This window comes from Elaeis guineensis, chromosome 3, assembly GCF_000442705.2.
Source record: "Elaeis guineensis isolate ETL-2024a chromosome 3, EG11, whole genome shotgun sequence".
NCBI lineage: Eukaryota > Viridiplantae > Streptophyta > Magnoliopsida > Arecales > Arecaceae > Elaeis > Elaeis guineensis.
In genome coordinates, this window is record NC_025995.2 from 104,354,348 (window position 1) to 104,369,396 (window position 15,049).

Genomic DNA, 15,049 nt, shown 5'->3' on the forward strand with positions numbered 1-15,049 from the left:
AAAATCAATGGCATTAGTGCATAGATCTCCGTCGCTTGCTTGAAGGGTGACCTCGGCTCCTGGCAACTAACGCAGGTAATATTGTACTGCATGGCTTTGACTGCATCTGATAACAAAATTACTTGACCTTCTCCTTGGGGTTGATGGACTCCAACCCATTCTCATGCCACCATGAGGAACACCATCAGGTTTCCTGAGGGTTAAACATGATTCCTCTCCTACTTCTAATGAACAGTGTCGTGCAACTGCATACACAACCAACTTTCGGAGGCGAAAAAGGATGCGAACTCCCCAGTCCCGCGCTTGTTGGGAATGGGGTTCACACGGGTAAAAAGTGAAAAGCTCACCAATGTGAACCTAGTTTGAGGCCCCATGACCTTTGGCAGGGACTCACTTTTATTGATTGGTCAAACAGGAACCTACTTCGCTGTTGCATCGTCAGCTTCCACTTACAAAGTGGAGGTCATGTTAGTGTGGTTTATTTCCATAGTGTGATTGAACAGGATGGTCCCATTATGTTCATGGCCCACGCTCTTCCATAGGCAGATCGCTACTCTTCCATAGCCTTAAACAATATGAAAGGAAATTTCTACCAAAAAAAAAAAAAAACAATATGAAAGGAAATCTATGATATCCAAAAAGCATAAATAATACAAACAAAAAAAAGGTACAAAAGTGTATCTATTTGATCATAATTTTTAGAACGCCAATTCAGCACATCAGCACCACCAAATGTAACATTATGCCTGTACCTGTTCAGCGATCAGACCACAACAGGGCCCACAATTTAATGCAACAATTTACCTGTACGTGTTCATGAACCAGACCCCAACAGGACTTGGAACCTTCTCCTCGGGTAAGGACTTCCGAGAACTTTAGGAGCAGTGACGCTTAAGTCCAAATGCAGTTTAATCAGAGAATTTGACACCAACTAATATTTCACACCAGCCAAAATACTGTAAACCTCGCAGAAACCATGCTCGAGAGCAGCGTCAGAACTGACCCAGGCAAGCAAGGCTTGTTTCAATATACACTAAAGGTGAAACCAGACCACGCCACATCCACACGTTTCATTCTCACACCACTATTATCGTTATTCTACATCACAGGCATGCTGCTCAAACAGAGACGATAAAGAAAAAGACAACATGAGTTTACAAAAAGCGAGATGTAAATCTAATTTTAATGTATTTAAAAGTAACCATCATGCTACAAACAAAGTTGGTCCAATTTAAGATGGACAACAGAGGGGCGTCATTAGATATGCCAACAATGTTAAGTTAGGCACAGGTTACTGACTTACCAGGACATACAAAAAAAACTCGCGTCCATTTGGGTATCTGTGCAAATGAACCCCCCAAACTTCCACCCCTTTTTTACCATCCATTGTATCCCATCAGATTCTGCAAATGAAGCGGCGTGCTTCCACCAATTTTTTTCTTCAGGTTTCACTCCGTTTCACGTAAAAAGTCCTATTTTTTCTTTAAAAAAAAAAAACTTTCCAACACATGGGATTTTAATTTCCATCTCCTTCCTCTTTTTTCTTTTTTTTACCTTTTTTTCCTCCTATTTTATATCAGATATCCTTCCCTCCTACTTCTGTAATGACAGAACGGGACACAAATGCAAAGGCCTATTGAAATAACGTCAGGCCTGCAAGATGAGTAACCATCCTACCTTCCACGATTGATTAACTGGGAGCTATTGAAATTTAAAGGGAAAGTAAAAGCAAATATGTAAGTTTTATCTCCGGCATGCACCATGTGAAGCAAAGAACCGGAAATCCGGGTGATCAACATGGTATTGACGCAGCCAGTCATCAGCAGCTTGCAGCAGGGAGTCTGCAAGTTGCCTCTCACCTCCGCTAGGAGTCCATATCATACTCTTGAACTTGTAAGAGGCTAGACCAAAAACAGGAAGAGAGATCTTCGGAACACCATTAACCCCTTGAGGATAGGTAGTTACAGGACCAGGGGCACTAGCAGCACCTGCAAAGGTAGAGACAAATGAACAAATAATATAAGCATACAAATTAACAGAAAAATAAGATGCATTCAAACTCAGAAAAATGATCCAGGCTCAGCTAACAAATCTAATCAATGTGCCTCCCCCGAAAAGAGCTAGTTAGTTTCCCTTTTTCTTTTCTGTCTTTTTAATTATTGCCAAGCATGTGGTTGTGTGGCTGCTCAAGGAAGAAACAGAAGTTAATGATTAGAAAAAACTGGATGATGCAGATCCCCCCACCCCCGAATTTTTTTTGAGTCTAATTTCAAAGGATGGTGCAAATCACTCAAGTCATCCTTATCCATGTGTTCTTCTCAAAAAGCAACTTATCATATTAACTGATAAAAAAAGCCACTACCAAACAACCAAAGAAATTTTAGGTATGAAAGTATGCTTGGAAAGAAAAAAAAAAAGAGAAGAAAATCAAATAGCTTTCAGTAACACTGGCTTTCTATTACAGAGATCGATTTTAAGTGGCTACCCATGTTGGAACATTCTTTCACTATGCTTTTTCATTTTAAGCCAAAAGGCCCCAGAAAAGCTAGAAATGACAGTATCTTTTCCAAGACTGGAATACCTTGGACAGAAATGGCTCGCCATGGAGGTTTAAAAATGGATAAGGGAATCGATTTGACGACAACAAAATTGCTCATTTTTAATATTTTCTCTCATATACACATTATGTTCATGCCTTAGATACACCATCTTTTGAAAGAGTGAACATATCTTGTCTAACGAAATGATATTCTTTCCTTCTTTTGAAAATATGACCTAGGGCCACATTTGAACCATCCAGTAGCAAACCAGCATTCTGATTTGGTGAGCATGCTCAGGAAGGTTCACCAAGCCATGCCGAATTGGCTGGTTCGGAATGTACCAAACTAGAGCGATCCGAGACCGGCATGGATTAGCCATTTATTTTGGTTTGGCTTCTCGGCTCGAATAAAATAAAAGAGCACCCTCCTTGGCTCCGAAAAATTAAGCGCCCTCTCCTTCAGCTCAAAACTCTCTTGAGAGCACCCCCCATGCCCCACTTGTGAGCACCATGCCCCCCCCTCCCCCCCTCCCCCCCCAACCCCAAAAAGTCTCTCTCTCTCTCACGGTTGGGTTAGAGTTTCCCTCGGGGTGCCCCCCTTTTTCCCCTCCTCCCCTCCCTCTCCCACTCTGGCTCTCTCTGTCAATATGCCTCAGAATAGTATAGTATGGATCCATATTGTGCCAAGTCGGTCGCCAGCCAATACCCCTCCAGTAGCGGTTCGATGATCTTTGGTGTTCAAGACATCTATTTCTATATGTGGATGAGTTTTTTTAGCATGAAAGGAGGTATAAGAGAGGATGAATCTGAACAACATTGCAAAGATTGGAGGCGCCAAGATGGGCGATCCATAGAGATGATGAGAAGATATCAAAGATTCCTTAACATTGATACATCTAAGATCCAACGAGGACCAATGGTAAGTCACAGGCTTTGAAATTCCACAAAAGGAGCATCAGAAAATCATTCATTTGGGACCTCGATAAAACAAGACAATCCATGCACAAACCATGCGACAAATTATTCGCATGGTAGAGACATCACTCCACTTCATCTAATAATGGATCTAGCAAATCAAGATAAGCAACTTTAATAGAAAGAATCTAAGATTACATGGTTTGGTCATGCAGCAAACAAATTCATGCTCCATCCCATATTTTAAAGCCACATTAACGGAATCTATATTTGACAAATTTTGAACAATCTCTTGGAGAGATTTAGGCAGGGAAAGTGAATCAATGTGATAAAAGTTAAGGCAGGACTTCAGGTAGAGGTCCCCCCCCCTCTTTCTGTGTTTTTTCTTGCCACTTATTTTTGTGTATCTTCCATGTTTATCACCTTCTGCATATTATGAAAATCAACTGTTATTGTGGAATTTTGTAGGAAACTCAGAATTAACTAAAGAAAGAATAGTGATCAAGAATTAGTAAAAATTGTATTGCAGATTGTTAGTGAAAAAAAAATCCAGCCTCAATTGGGGCTTACAATGCCATGAGGTACACTCTAAGAGGGTGCTCCATATTAGAGCTGCCCTATCTTCTTACCTTTTCTAAAGTTATATGCCTATACCTACATGTTCATGAACATCAACTAGATATACACATGAGAAAACAAAGGTAGACCAGGATCTTACCAACTACAGAATAGGATTCCATAAGCAAGTGATCCTTTTTTATTTGCTTTGGGGTTTTGGTAATCTTCTGAATGGCATTATAATAAACTGATAGAAAATTATACCTTTCCCCTTTCATCATGCATGATAGACTACATATTTGGGGACTAGTATCTCTTACCTTATGCACTTATTCGTTTGATTATGGAGTCAAAGTTTACTTCTCTCTTCTTAAAAATTTGACCACCGATCAGTCTTAAAATTCCATTGCAAAATCAATCATCAAGAACAATTTTCATGAAGAGATAGACTAAACTGGTAAGATATATTTAAGGACACTACTCTATTTAGAGCACTTATCGAAGGATGGGAAACAACAGCAAAGTGGTAACATATAGCGAACCCCATGTTTATTGTTTATATCTTGATAATCACATTTATTATAAAAAAGGAAGAGAGACATCATAGGTTCAGTAAGGTTTTCATGTTTGAAGGGCATTAGGAAGTGAAGCAACCATTTGAAATGAATACAACAAAAAATATTGAATGGGGGTTTCTTGATGGGTTCCAAGTGTGAGAGCATCCTCAGAGAAGGCCTTTCGAAATATTTATTTCATTCACGAGGTCTTCAATTTGACAAGTAGTAGGCTTGTATTTATTGTTGATAGCTATTATATTTACGACTACAAAGAAATCAAGTCTAGCCATGCATGACATGAGTGGTGGTCGATTTCTAAATATCCTTGCAGGACCCAGCTTCTTCCTTCCACGTGCATCTCAAGAATACATAAGCTTCAACTGGAAATGTCCTCTACATCTGTCGAAGGCCTCCTCCATGTATTATCTTCTTAATATAAGTTTTTTAATTAGAAATTTGAAGGTAAAAACAACGCATTCCAAATCCTTAATATATACATTACTCCAAAGATGCATCCTGACTGGCATTTCATAAAGATAGAAGTTACCTATCACCGGCGTAGAAAGATAATGGAAAGTGAGAAAACAAGCATCCAAATCCCTAAGTGTCGGTCCAGTTGGTATCCGGTATATAGGGTACCTGCAAGATTTCCAATGCTCCAAGACATCAACAAACATCTACCAGTTGCCAAATAAAGATAGCACATGAGTTTGACCAGAAACAAAACTTACCATGCCACAGAAATCCAACTGGATGGCAGCAAATCACAACTCCTGAGCGTCTTTAATTCAGGAAAACATCGTGCAAGAACAGAAACCTAGAGGTAATAAGACTGTCAGCAGCAATAACAATGTTCAATAAACATTCAATTGGTCGGTAACATGAAAGAGGCATACCTTATCAGCCAATGGTTCCCGAATGTATGGAGGATCCCGTTCAAGGAACTCAAAGAGCAAGTGACCTTGAGAACTTCCAGAATCACCATCATCACTTGAAGATCCTTCTTGTGAGGCTACATGTTTCTCTTTCAAAGACAGCCTATCCATCCTTAAATTGGAGGTGCTAGTAAGATGGTTTGGACTCCATGCCCTTGAGTACTTCAAGCCTTTTTCATGTTCATAATCACTGCTTCCATCACTACTAGAATCTCGATAATAATCGCCATCACTCTCCTCACCAGCTCGCCTGGTACATGAGCCCAATTAGATGCAAAATTAGATATGAGCAATTCTTTGCCCCCAATTCTTTGGGGCTCCATGCGCGCCAATCACTGCGCGCGGTGCAGCTCGTTCTGCACCGCATGCGGTGCAATAAGAATTTTGCAACTAGATATACTGCATCCAGAGGTAATTTAAAGAATTACTGCAGGCAGTTTTTCTCTCTTTTTAAAAAGAAAAGAATGACATCAGAGAAACATAAATATTGCTGTTCCAGGGAAGTTTGGGGATCATAAAGCAGGCAAAAAACCCAAGTGTCTTAGGGCCAGCATAAAAGATGACAGAATCAGATCATAATCTGTAACACCCACTGACATTTGGACCAGCAGAACTACAAAATTCTTGTTCATTTTGGGAAGAGACACACACTATAGTACACTATTTAGCATCCACTGCAAAGGTTAAAAGTCTTGTCCCAAGGACTAATTGCATTAGCATTGAGAGTACCCTTGACAACAACACCAAAATCAGCACCCAGGGGCTATTTACAATAACTTTTTTTGAATCATCAGTAAAATCTGGCTAAATCTATAAAAAAAATGTCAGTCCATGTAAACAACTAGTAAAATTATAAAATTCCTTTTCCTTTTTTCTTTTCTTTTTTTTTTTTGGTTGGGGGTTGTTGGGGGGGGGGGTGGGGGTGGCATGGAGGGGTGGAAGGTAAAGACTTTGCACTACAGCACCCTATCCTGGCATGTCCATGATAAAGACAAAATCCAGAAAAAACATTTTTTATCCCTGTATTCAGAGATAACTAAAGACGTATTCTCAAAAAATATTAAAGCACATAAGACTCATATGACTAAAAGTGTTCAGATAACATTTATTTACTTGTTCATTCTGTCACTCCATGTTGTGAATTTAAGATTCATTTAAAAGAAATTCTTTTCTCAAAACATCACAAGTATGGACAACCCACCGGATGGACAATAACTGTGCATAGAACTATGATGGCTCCATTTTGAACTGTTATTGCCTGGACCATTTTACTAACACTGGTTTATGATCAAACCACTTGCACCTTGACTGAAAAGTATAAATCATAACCAATGTTACATATAGTATTTAATATGATTTTGGATATTCTTACTTCTTTGTAACTGTCAAGCATGTCTTATTTTTCATTCAAAGAATTCAAAGTACGTGCCAATGTATTTATCATTATGACTTAGACTACCAATCTACTGTGTTAAAAATAGTAATAGAATCAACAAGTCAGTAAATAAATGCTTTATATTGTATCATTAATTTTTCTATATCAACAATGTTTCTGCAGTTTCTTATAGTTCTGGTGTTCACTAAAACATGAATAGTTTGAGTCCATTTTGTTCAAAAGTAACAAAGATCCCACCATTTGCGCTGGTCAAGGTCTAGCACATCATGGTGCTGTCATATAAGTCAACATGCCAGCCAAGCTAGTCTGATGCCTAAAACCATGCCAGGGTTTGTAGAAAATATGGCTCCGTGCTGACCAGCATGCACCAGCATTACCTAGGTCGTAGGTAGCTAATAGCTCATTTATTACATGTTTGTGCGTAGGGTACATGACAAACAGTTGATTTTGACAAATGTAAACAAGAAAAATTCATCTCCATAATTAACTTCAAAAGAAAGGGGGCATCCAGTCATCCAAATAATTCAACTCTTGACCTAATCAGCATATATAGAAGTTCGCCTGATCTGCTGGCTTTTGAGTCCATCACCAGCAATGTGATGATTTTCTTAGCCATTTACTGAAAACAATTAGATTCCCAAATTTATATATAACTTACTACTCCTTAGTTTTCAAGACAACACAATATGAATAAAGTTATGGAAGGCAGAGTAATGAGATTTTAATGCTTCTTGTGACTCTGATATAGATTTGAAAGTAAGGAGGTGAAAAATATACTAGTATACTACAAATAAAATAAACAATGGGGAGAGCAAGAGAATCCTCTTTCATCATGATTTAGAAGATCTTTAAGTGGGTCCCAGTTTCACTGCAAGACACCAGTTGTTAGAAGTATAAACTATGTAGTTTACTTCGGTAAAATTAGACAGGGCTTCAAGAATATGAAGAGAAATTGCATGATAGAAATAAGTTAAGATTTTGAATGAGAAACAGGTAAATTTTCTTTAAAGAAGACTTCTGCCTATGAACTATTAATGAAGCCTATTTGCCAGATTTCCAGCTAATTATGGGAAAGGATGATTATATAGCAAAAAATTGTCTTGAAAACAATATGAGATAATCTAACAACTTTCATACAAGATGAGAGATGAGTGTCTTCCTACAAGGCACTATTGGTAAGAAAACAGAAAGTGGCTGCATAGATCAAAAAGAAGTTTTGATGGTATTCTACTACTTGACAAACTTCAAGCAGAACTTCCAATGCTTAGCTTAAAGCATAAGGACAATAAACAAGTTCTAATAGGCACTAGATTAGACAAACAAAAGAGAAGAAAGGAGGATTTTGCAGTTGGCAGCATTTTTATATGAGAAGCGGATCACTTGTATCACATTAATCCAACTTGTTCGGTTGCAGCATTATAAAGTAAGAAAGAGAATGAGAAGAATACAAGAATGAGAAAAAGAATATGATCATTCCTTCATGGAAAAAGATACAGAAGTGGACCGCAAGGTGACCAAGTTTAACAAAAGCATAATATTCATCAATATGAAAGTTCTATGCACATTAATAGGGATGTTGTTCAAAAGAACCTAATGAAACCAGACATGCACCTTTCTTGTCTAGCAAAGAAACTCAAGTGTGTCATGTCAGCATAACATGTTTTGAGGTTCTCCATTAGCGATGTGCAATGAGAGCTAGTTGATATGAAGGGGAACCCATGATAGTACCTCATATGACCTCTTATGCCAATTAGATTCTCCTAAAAACAGTAGGAAAGGAACACCTATATGCCTTCCACAACCAGGGGCAACAAGTCAGTTTGCAACTAAGAAAAATGAAGGGAGGTAGAGAAGATCATTCTCATATACAGCTCAAGCCAACTCATAAAAGCCCAATTTCTTTCATCATGGCAAATCAACATAAATCAGGTCCAAATCACCAGATAATTACTTACAAAGAAAGAAATGGACGAAGGCCTTTGATTCTAATTTCTTGCAAGTCAGTATAGTCCATTGCAGTAGTTAATTAGCCTGAACAAGGTGTTCATCTTCAACAGTTCAAGCCAATTCATTAATCCAATGGAAGTAATATGAACCACATCAAAAAATAATGGACAAAAGCAAAGAGAATCAGTGATTCAGTGCAGGAACATGGAAAAATTCTGGGGCCTAATTATAGCTTCAATTTAAAGAATTAGGTATCAATTTTTTGTCTTCATGTGGGGGGGGGGGGGGTGTTATCTGCCATTTTAAGTACTAACTAAATAAAGGGTCAACATATTTTATCTCATGGGCCAGACAGGACTTATCTTATCCATAACTAACATGCATAATTCCTATATGTGAACAATTCCTATAATGAACTATAACATAATGGAAACCAATCACTTTGAACACAGCCCTTGCATGGTGAAACCCTGTGTTTGAGAGTTCAGCTCACTCTGCATTAAAAAGAGAAACGTGCAAAACAACAACAAAACACTGCAGATGTAAATCTTTATGGGACAGCAGGGGCAAGAGGCCACCCCTTTCTGGTTATTCTTTTATTTCTGTTTTCATGTGGGAACAATGGTAAGCAGACAAAAATACCTATGCATTTTTATGTAATTTTATATTGGCCATGAGGCAAATTCCACATGTAAATATCTTAGCAAAGAAGTTATACTCAAAGTACAGAAATGGAACTTGAGAGTCAACTAAAACTTTGAAAAGGAAACTTTGCTTGTGATTTTTCTGACTACTTGCATATATAATATATAATTACTTCTCCTCCATAAAGTTCTTTATCTTTAAAATTTATTCAACAATAGATTTAATCTACTTCAGAAAAATCTACAAATCTAATTTCCTTCCCTGCAGAGATGTGTTTATTTCTCCCTAGAGCTTGTTTGGATAATCTGTGCTGGATCCTCAGGATTGGAAACATAATTTCTAATTTTACAGAACAGCCTATGCCAATCAGGGCTCTCCCAATCCGTTCCCACAGGGAGAAAAAAAGACAGCAGCTCTTTTTTTTCTTCCTTATGGGATTTGGGCTGGCCCACTTTGAAGGTATTCCTATTAATTCTGTGAATATAGGCATGGCCCAGCCTGTGGTCCCCTAAATCTTGCTAGGTTGCACAGGATTATCCAAATAGATCCTTAAGCTACAAAAATTTCAAATATAAAATATTGTATAGCTCTGGTAGTTAATTGGTTCCAAAGTACATGTCTAATCCATGCCAGCTGTATATATGCCACCTCAGAATACTCAATGACTGCACAACAATCTGACATTAAAAGAAGTGTCATAGATATGTAACTATGGTATATAAGAAGATGGTATATTGCTAATCCAAGAGACATGAGAAAACATTTAGGATGAAGCATTACCACCACTCCATTCCACAAAAAAACAGATCCAAGAATGTCAGATATCTAAATAAACTTCTTTCTTCCATGAATCCCAATACAAGTTGTAGATGATGAATGACAACAAAAAAGTATGATGTAATTGTCTCCTAACATTAGAAACTTCAAAACTATAAGTCAGCTATAGAATAACCTCTCAGCCCATCATCACAGACATTTCTAAGCACTGAAAACATCTTCAAAATAAGCAAAGAAGACAAGTAATGTTAGATAATGGAAGCTTTTAAACAATTAAGGCGAAACCAACAGCTACAAAGTGCCAATTAATATATTTAGCATCCTATTTGCTTCAATCCAATCAGCACAAATTTTCCTCCTATCAAAGGAAAAACTAATTGGGTAGGCATGATATCAGTAGCAAAAATTTGAAGACTATCATATCACAACAACACTGCACAATGACAAAAAAGAAAGAAAAATAGAAAAGCAATCAGACGAGGCAAATTTAAATAACAACATAAAAATGCAGCATAAATTCATTTAAAGAAGCAAGAAAGTATTCATGCTCGAATTGAAAGATAAGCATTCAAAAACCCTGAACTGGTGCAATGTTCGATACCTAGAATTGATGGATGGCGTACTTGATTCACCATATAACTGAAGGACTGACAAATACGGCACGTAGTACTGAACAACACTGTCGCTGCCATTCAGAACCAGAGGAACACCGGCACCATACGCGCTCCACTCCTTGAAAGACTCCCAGAGATCCCCCAAGGCAAAATATGTCTTCTCCACATCGCGAGTCCTCCACCCCTTCATCCTCATCTGAAGACCAATAAGACCTAAATAACCCCCAAGATTTGAACCAAGAATACCAAAAACTTAAAAAGAGAATCTATAACGAACAAACCTTGGAGAGATGCTGAGCCGGGACAGATGGAGTTGTGGACTCCAAGAACCGATGTAGATTACAGGGAGAAGTTACCGCCGCCGGGGCCGGTGCCAAGGCGTGCGAAGCCACCGCCTTCGACGGCTCTTCCTCCAATCTGGCCCGGTTCTCCCGCTCCCGGAACTCCGGGACCACCACCACGGCCTTCTCCCTGGGAGCCGGGGCCGGAGCGGGGGAGTCGCCAGCGCCGGCGCTGTTCCGGGACCACTCAGTGCCCTGCTGGTAGTGCTGGTGATGGTGATGGCGACTTCGGCGAGCCCTGACGGGGTTGTAGAACAAATCCTCGCCATGGCCGCGAACGAACTGCAAGCCCGTTCCCAACATTTGTACAAACCCTAGAAGACGAAAGAAACCCTAATTCTAGCGGCTAGAAATCCCCAATTGGATTGATTTGGGATCTAATTGAGCCGTCGAATCCAATTGGAGGCGGACGGAGAAGAATCCGGCGGGCTTGGTACCGGAAAACGGCAGAACGAGGAGAAGGAAAGGGGGATCCCAGAGACTTCAAAAAAGGAAAGGGAACGGAGAAAGGGGAAGAAGAGCTGCGAACTTTGAGTCGATATATGAAACGCAAGGGGAGAGAAATCAAAGGAGCGAGGAGAAGGGGACGAAGGAGGGAATTAAATGGGAAGAGGGATTTGGGATTGGGGTTAATTAAATCGAATGCGGTTAGGATAGCCACTACCATTAATACGTTTTCTATTGCGGGGGTTGGCATCCGAGTCTGGATTTTTGAAATCAAAGGGTTGAGATCCTGCCACGTGGGGTACATACGGAAACGTGTGTGGATGAGATTGGAGTTGCAGCCGGATGTCTGGATTGCCGCCCTGGCAGTCTGAGATTAGCCTTCTCGTTTTTAAAGATATTGGAAGTTAATTACCGAAATAGCCTTGGGGAGCGGGGAGGTCTATCGTTCTTGCCTTGATTTCATCGTTTTATTACTGCATGCTGTAAAAGGGCAGGGGATTTGTCAGAACGCGTTAACTGCTTCATTTAGAGTAGATTATAACGTTAAGTTTTGACCGTTTAACGACTCCATCCCCGGGTCGAAGTGGGTTAATGAAAGGATAGGGGCTGGAATTTTTCTTGCGGCTTGCAACCGACCCCGTTAACCTATCTTGGGGTTCTTCGAACGGACAACATGCTGTCCAACGGCCATTTATATGAGGACACGGAAGGAGATCAGGTAAACCCAATTCACGTGGGGGGCGATGTTTGATGCACGTGGCTGTGGGAAGGGTATGATGATGTGGGTTTCCTTTGGTCAAGAAATTGGTCTTTTACGTGCTTTTATTTTCAGGTTTGAATATTGTCTTGTTATATGTTTTAGTCGGTATGAGGTGTGCTTATATTTAAGCAAGTAAAGATTCATATGCTAATACATCTTTTTCAAGATTAAAGATCACATAGAATAGACGTTTGAGAGATACGGATGGCCATTTATAGTTCTTATCTGATTGATTAGCTAATTTTAAGTGGATAAATCTTTTGGGACATTAGAATCTTTTCTAATATAAAATTAGTGGAGCTTTAGTGGTCCTAAAAAGCTGAATTTCTTCATCTGCTGTCCCTAAGGGAGCACCCCACACCCCCCCCCCCCCCCCCCCCCCTCGCCCGCCCTTCCCAACCCACCAAAAAAATAAAAGAAAAGAAAAACAGATGAAGGTCGTTTGCCTGGTTATCAGGTTTTCCTCCTGCTATCATTCTTTAATCAAAAAATAAAATTTTATAAAGTGGGCAACTAGCTCAACTACTTTCTTTTTTTTATTTTTTGGGTTGGATGGTTAGTTTTTTTTTTTTTTGAAAAAAAAATACATGAGGCATCAATTTGAATTCGAAACCTCTTTGAATGGTAATTTAGAGGCCAATTAGCCATGCTAAGGTTTGACTTGGATAAGAGTTGAAAGTTTAAGGATCTATTTAGAAAATTCGGCAACATTAGGTCGGATTTCCTATTGGATTTATAGATTGGGCAGTTTATTTAGCTAAGGCTAATGTCAACCCAATACCCACCTAGTCCAAATCCTATGGGAGAGGAAAAAAAAAAGATATACATAGATTTTTCTTTCTTCCTGTAGACCAACAAGCTCAAACATGAGATTTAGATTACCATTATGATGGGTCTTTAAAAAATTATGCACCCAGCAGGTCAAGAAAGCTCATTGCTGCAAGTCATTCATATAAGAATACCCAAATACATCCTAAGTAATCTCACATCTTTTTCTTCTTGGGATTATGAGGTAAATGCTTTTGGATTTTTCATTTGCATATCAAGTTTTAGAAGTCCCTGGAAGACTTAAATATTATTTTTTTACTAGAGTTCATCATGGATGCCCAAGCTATTCACAAGCAACTCACTCCAAAGTAGAGTTCTTCAATCTCTCTCTCTCCCTCTAAGAGAAAGTTTGATTTGTCAGCCTCGAATGATTAGAAAACATAGTATCATAGAATAAGACTCCTTTGAACAAGCAGGCCCATACGGGCCTTCAAAAGGTTACCGTAATAGAGAAATTCTTTGTGCACTGCCCGCGGTATAGAAAATATGATGTGGAGCGCACCACTTTATCCTATTAAATTATGTAGCCACCATTTTTCAATATGCATTTAATCTCCTCAGTTTTATTTTTTCGTTTGAAATTTTGAATAATGAAAATATTTTTTTTTAAAATTATGACATCTCTTTTTAAAAATTATGATACCTATTCACAAAAGTTATGACATCATTTTTCTTCCGAAAAAATTACGACATCTCTTCACAAAATTATGACACTCCTTCATAAAAATTATGACATTTCTTCACAAGAATTATGATATCCTGTGAAAAAATTATGATATAAAAATTATGACATTCTTTCATAAAAATTATAATATCTCTTTACAAAACTTATGACACCTCTTCATAAAACTTATGATATCCTGTGAAAAAATTATGACATCCTATGTAAAAAGTCATAATTTCAACGTAAGATACCATAATATCAGCATAAAATACCATAATTTTTTTAGAAAGAAAAAGGTGTCATCATTTTTGTGAAGGGATGTCATAATTTTTAAGAAAGGATGTCATAATTTTTAAGAACAGTATTTTCATCATTCAAAATTTCAAACGAAAAAGTAAAACTGCAAACATTAATACGTGTTGAAAAGTGATGGCTACGTAGTTTAATAGGATGAAGCGGTGCACCCATGTCAGATTTTCTATACCGCAAGCGGTGCACAAAGAATTTCTATATTGTAATAAACTACAGCTCCTCAAGGTTACCAAAAAAAAAAAAAAAAGGCAAGCCAACCTTGAACAAAAATGCTAAAAATTGCCATGAGTTTGAGCCAAGGTTTATACTTGCCAAATACTGGTGGCACCAAAATAAGCAGGTAGTCAAATCAGTGCAAATTGTAGGCATCTCAATACTAGTAAATAGGTAGAAGAAAGAAAATTCTCCCCTCTACAAAATTTAGAAAAAAATGCTTAAAAACTTATCAAAATTCAACATGGCACATTATGAATTTTAATACATTCCCAATTCAAACAAACCTCCTTTCTCCACTTCTTGCCACTTCCATAGACATGATAAAGGGTTTTGGGGGCTAGGTCTAGAGTTCCAATCTCCCTACATTGCCATTGGAACCTTGCTTGCATGGAGGGAAAGGTGATGGATAAGTTCTCCTATCTTCCTGACCATTTATTATACTATTTGGGACTTAGTTAAATGTTGTATCTATACATCACAATAATTAACAATTACATTATATTTTATATAAAATTTATATTATAATATATTTTTTTAAATTTTTTTATATCTATTTATTTTTAACTCCCTTACACGTTGGGGGTATTTTGCTTGTTTC

The 15,049-nt window shown here is 38.2% G+C and overlaps 1 protein-coding gene across 2 annotated transcripts; it reads right to left on the reverse strand.

Annotated features, from left to right (window-relative positions):
* Positions 1–1,171: 1,171 nt before the first annotated feature.
* On the reverse strand, positions 1,172–11,878 carry LOC105041265 (uncharacterized). 2 transcript variants are annotated; one of them, XM_010918151.4, is made up of 6 exons: positions 11,165–11,872; positions 10,871–11,079; positions 5,466–5,754; positions 5,301–5,386; positions 5,117–5,208; positions 1,172–1,988 (listed from the first exon to the last, which is right to left on the reverse strand). In XM_010918151.4, the coding sequence occupies exons 1-6, from the start codon at positions 11,525–11,527 to the stop codon at positions 1,744–1,746; spliced, it is 1,284 nt and encodes a 427-aa protein (XP_010916453.1). In that variant the 5' UTR covers positions 11,528–11,872; the 3' UTR covers positions 1,172–1,743. The 2 variants fall into 2 exon arrangements, with proteins under 2 accessions (XP_010916453.1, XP_010916451.1); XM_010918149.4 differs by lacking the exon at positions 1,172–1,988 and adding an exon at positions 3,154–3,880 and having other exon boundaries at positions 11,165–11,878.
* Between the last annotated feature and the right edge of the window lie 3,171 nt (positions 11,879–15,049).

What these genes read in the sequence shown, in the direction of transcription:
- LOC105041265 (XM_010918149.4), bottom strand. Translation starts at nt 11,527, where the DNA reads ATGTTGGGAACGGGCTTGCAGTTCGTTCGCGGCCATGGCGAGGATTTG. An exon ending in ACGCCATCCATCAATTCTAG is followed by an intron (nt 5,755 to 10,870) that starts GTATCGAACATT and finishes CTCATGTACCAG; the next exon opens with GCGAGCTGGTGAGGAGAGTG. An exon ending in GGGAACCATTGGCTGATAAG is followed by an intron (nt 5,387 to 5,465) that starts GTATGCCTCTTT and finishes TATTACCTCTAG; the next exon opens with GTTTCTGTTCTTGCACGATG.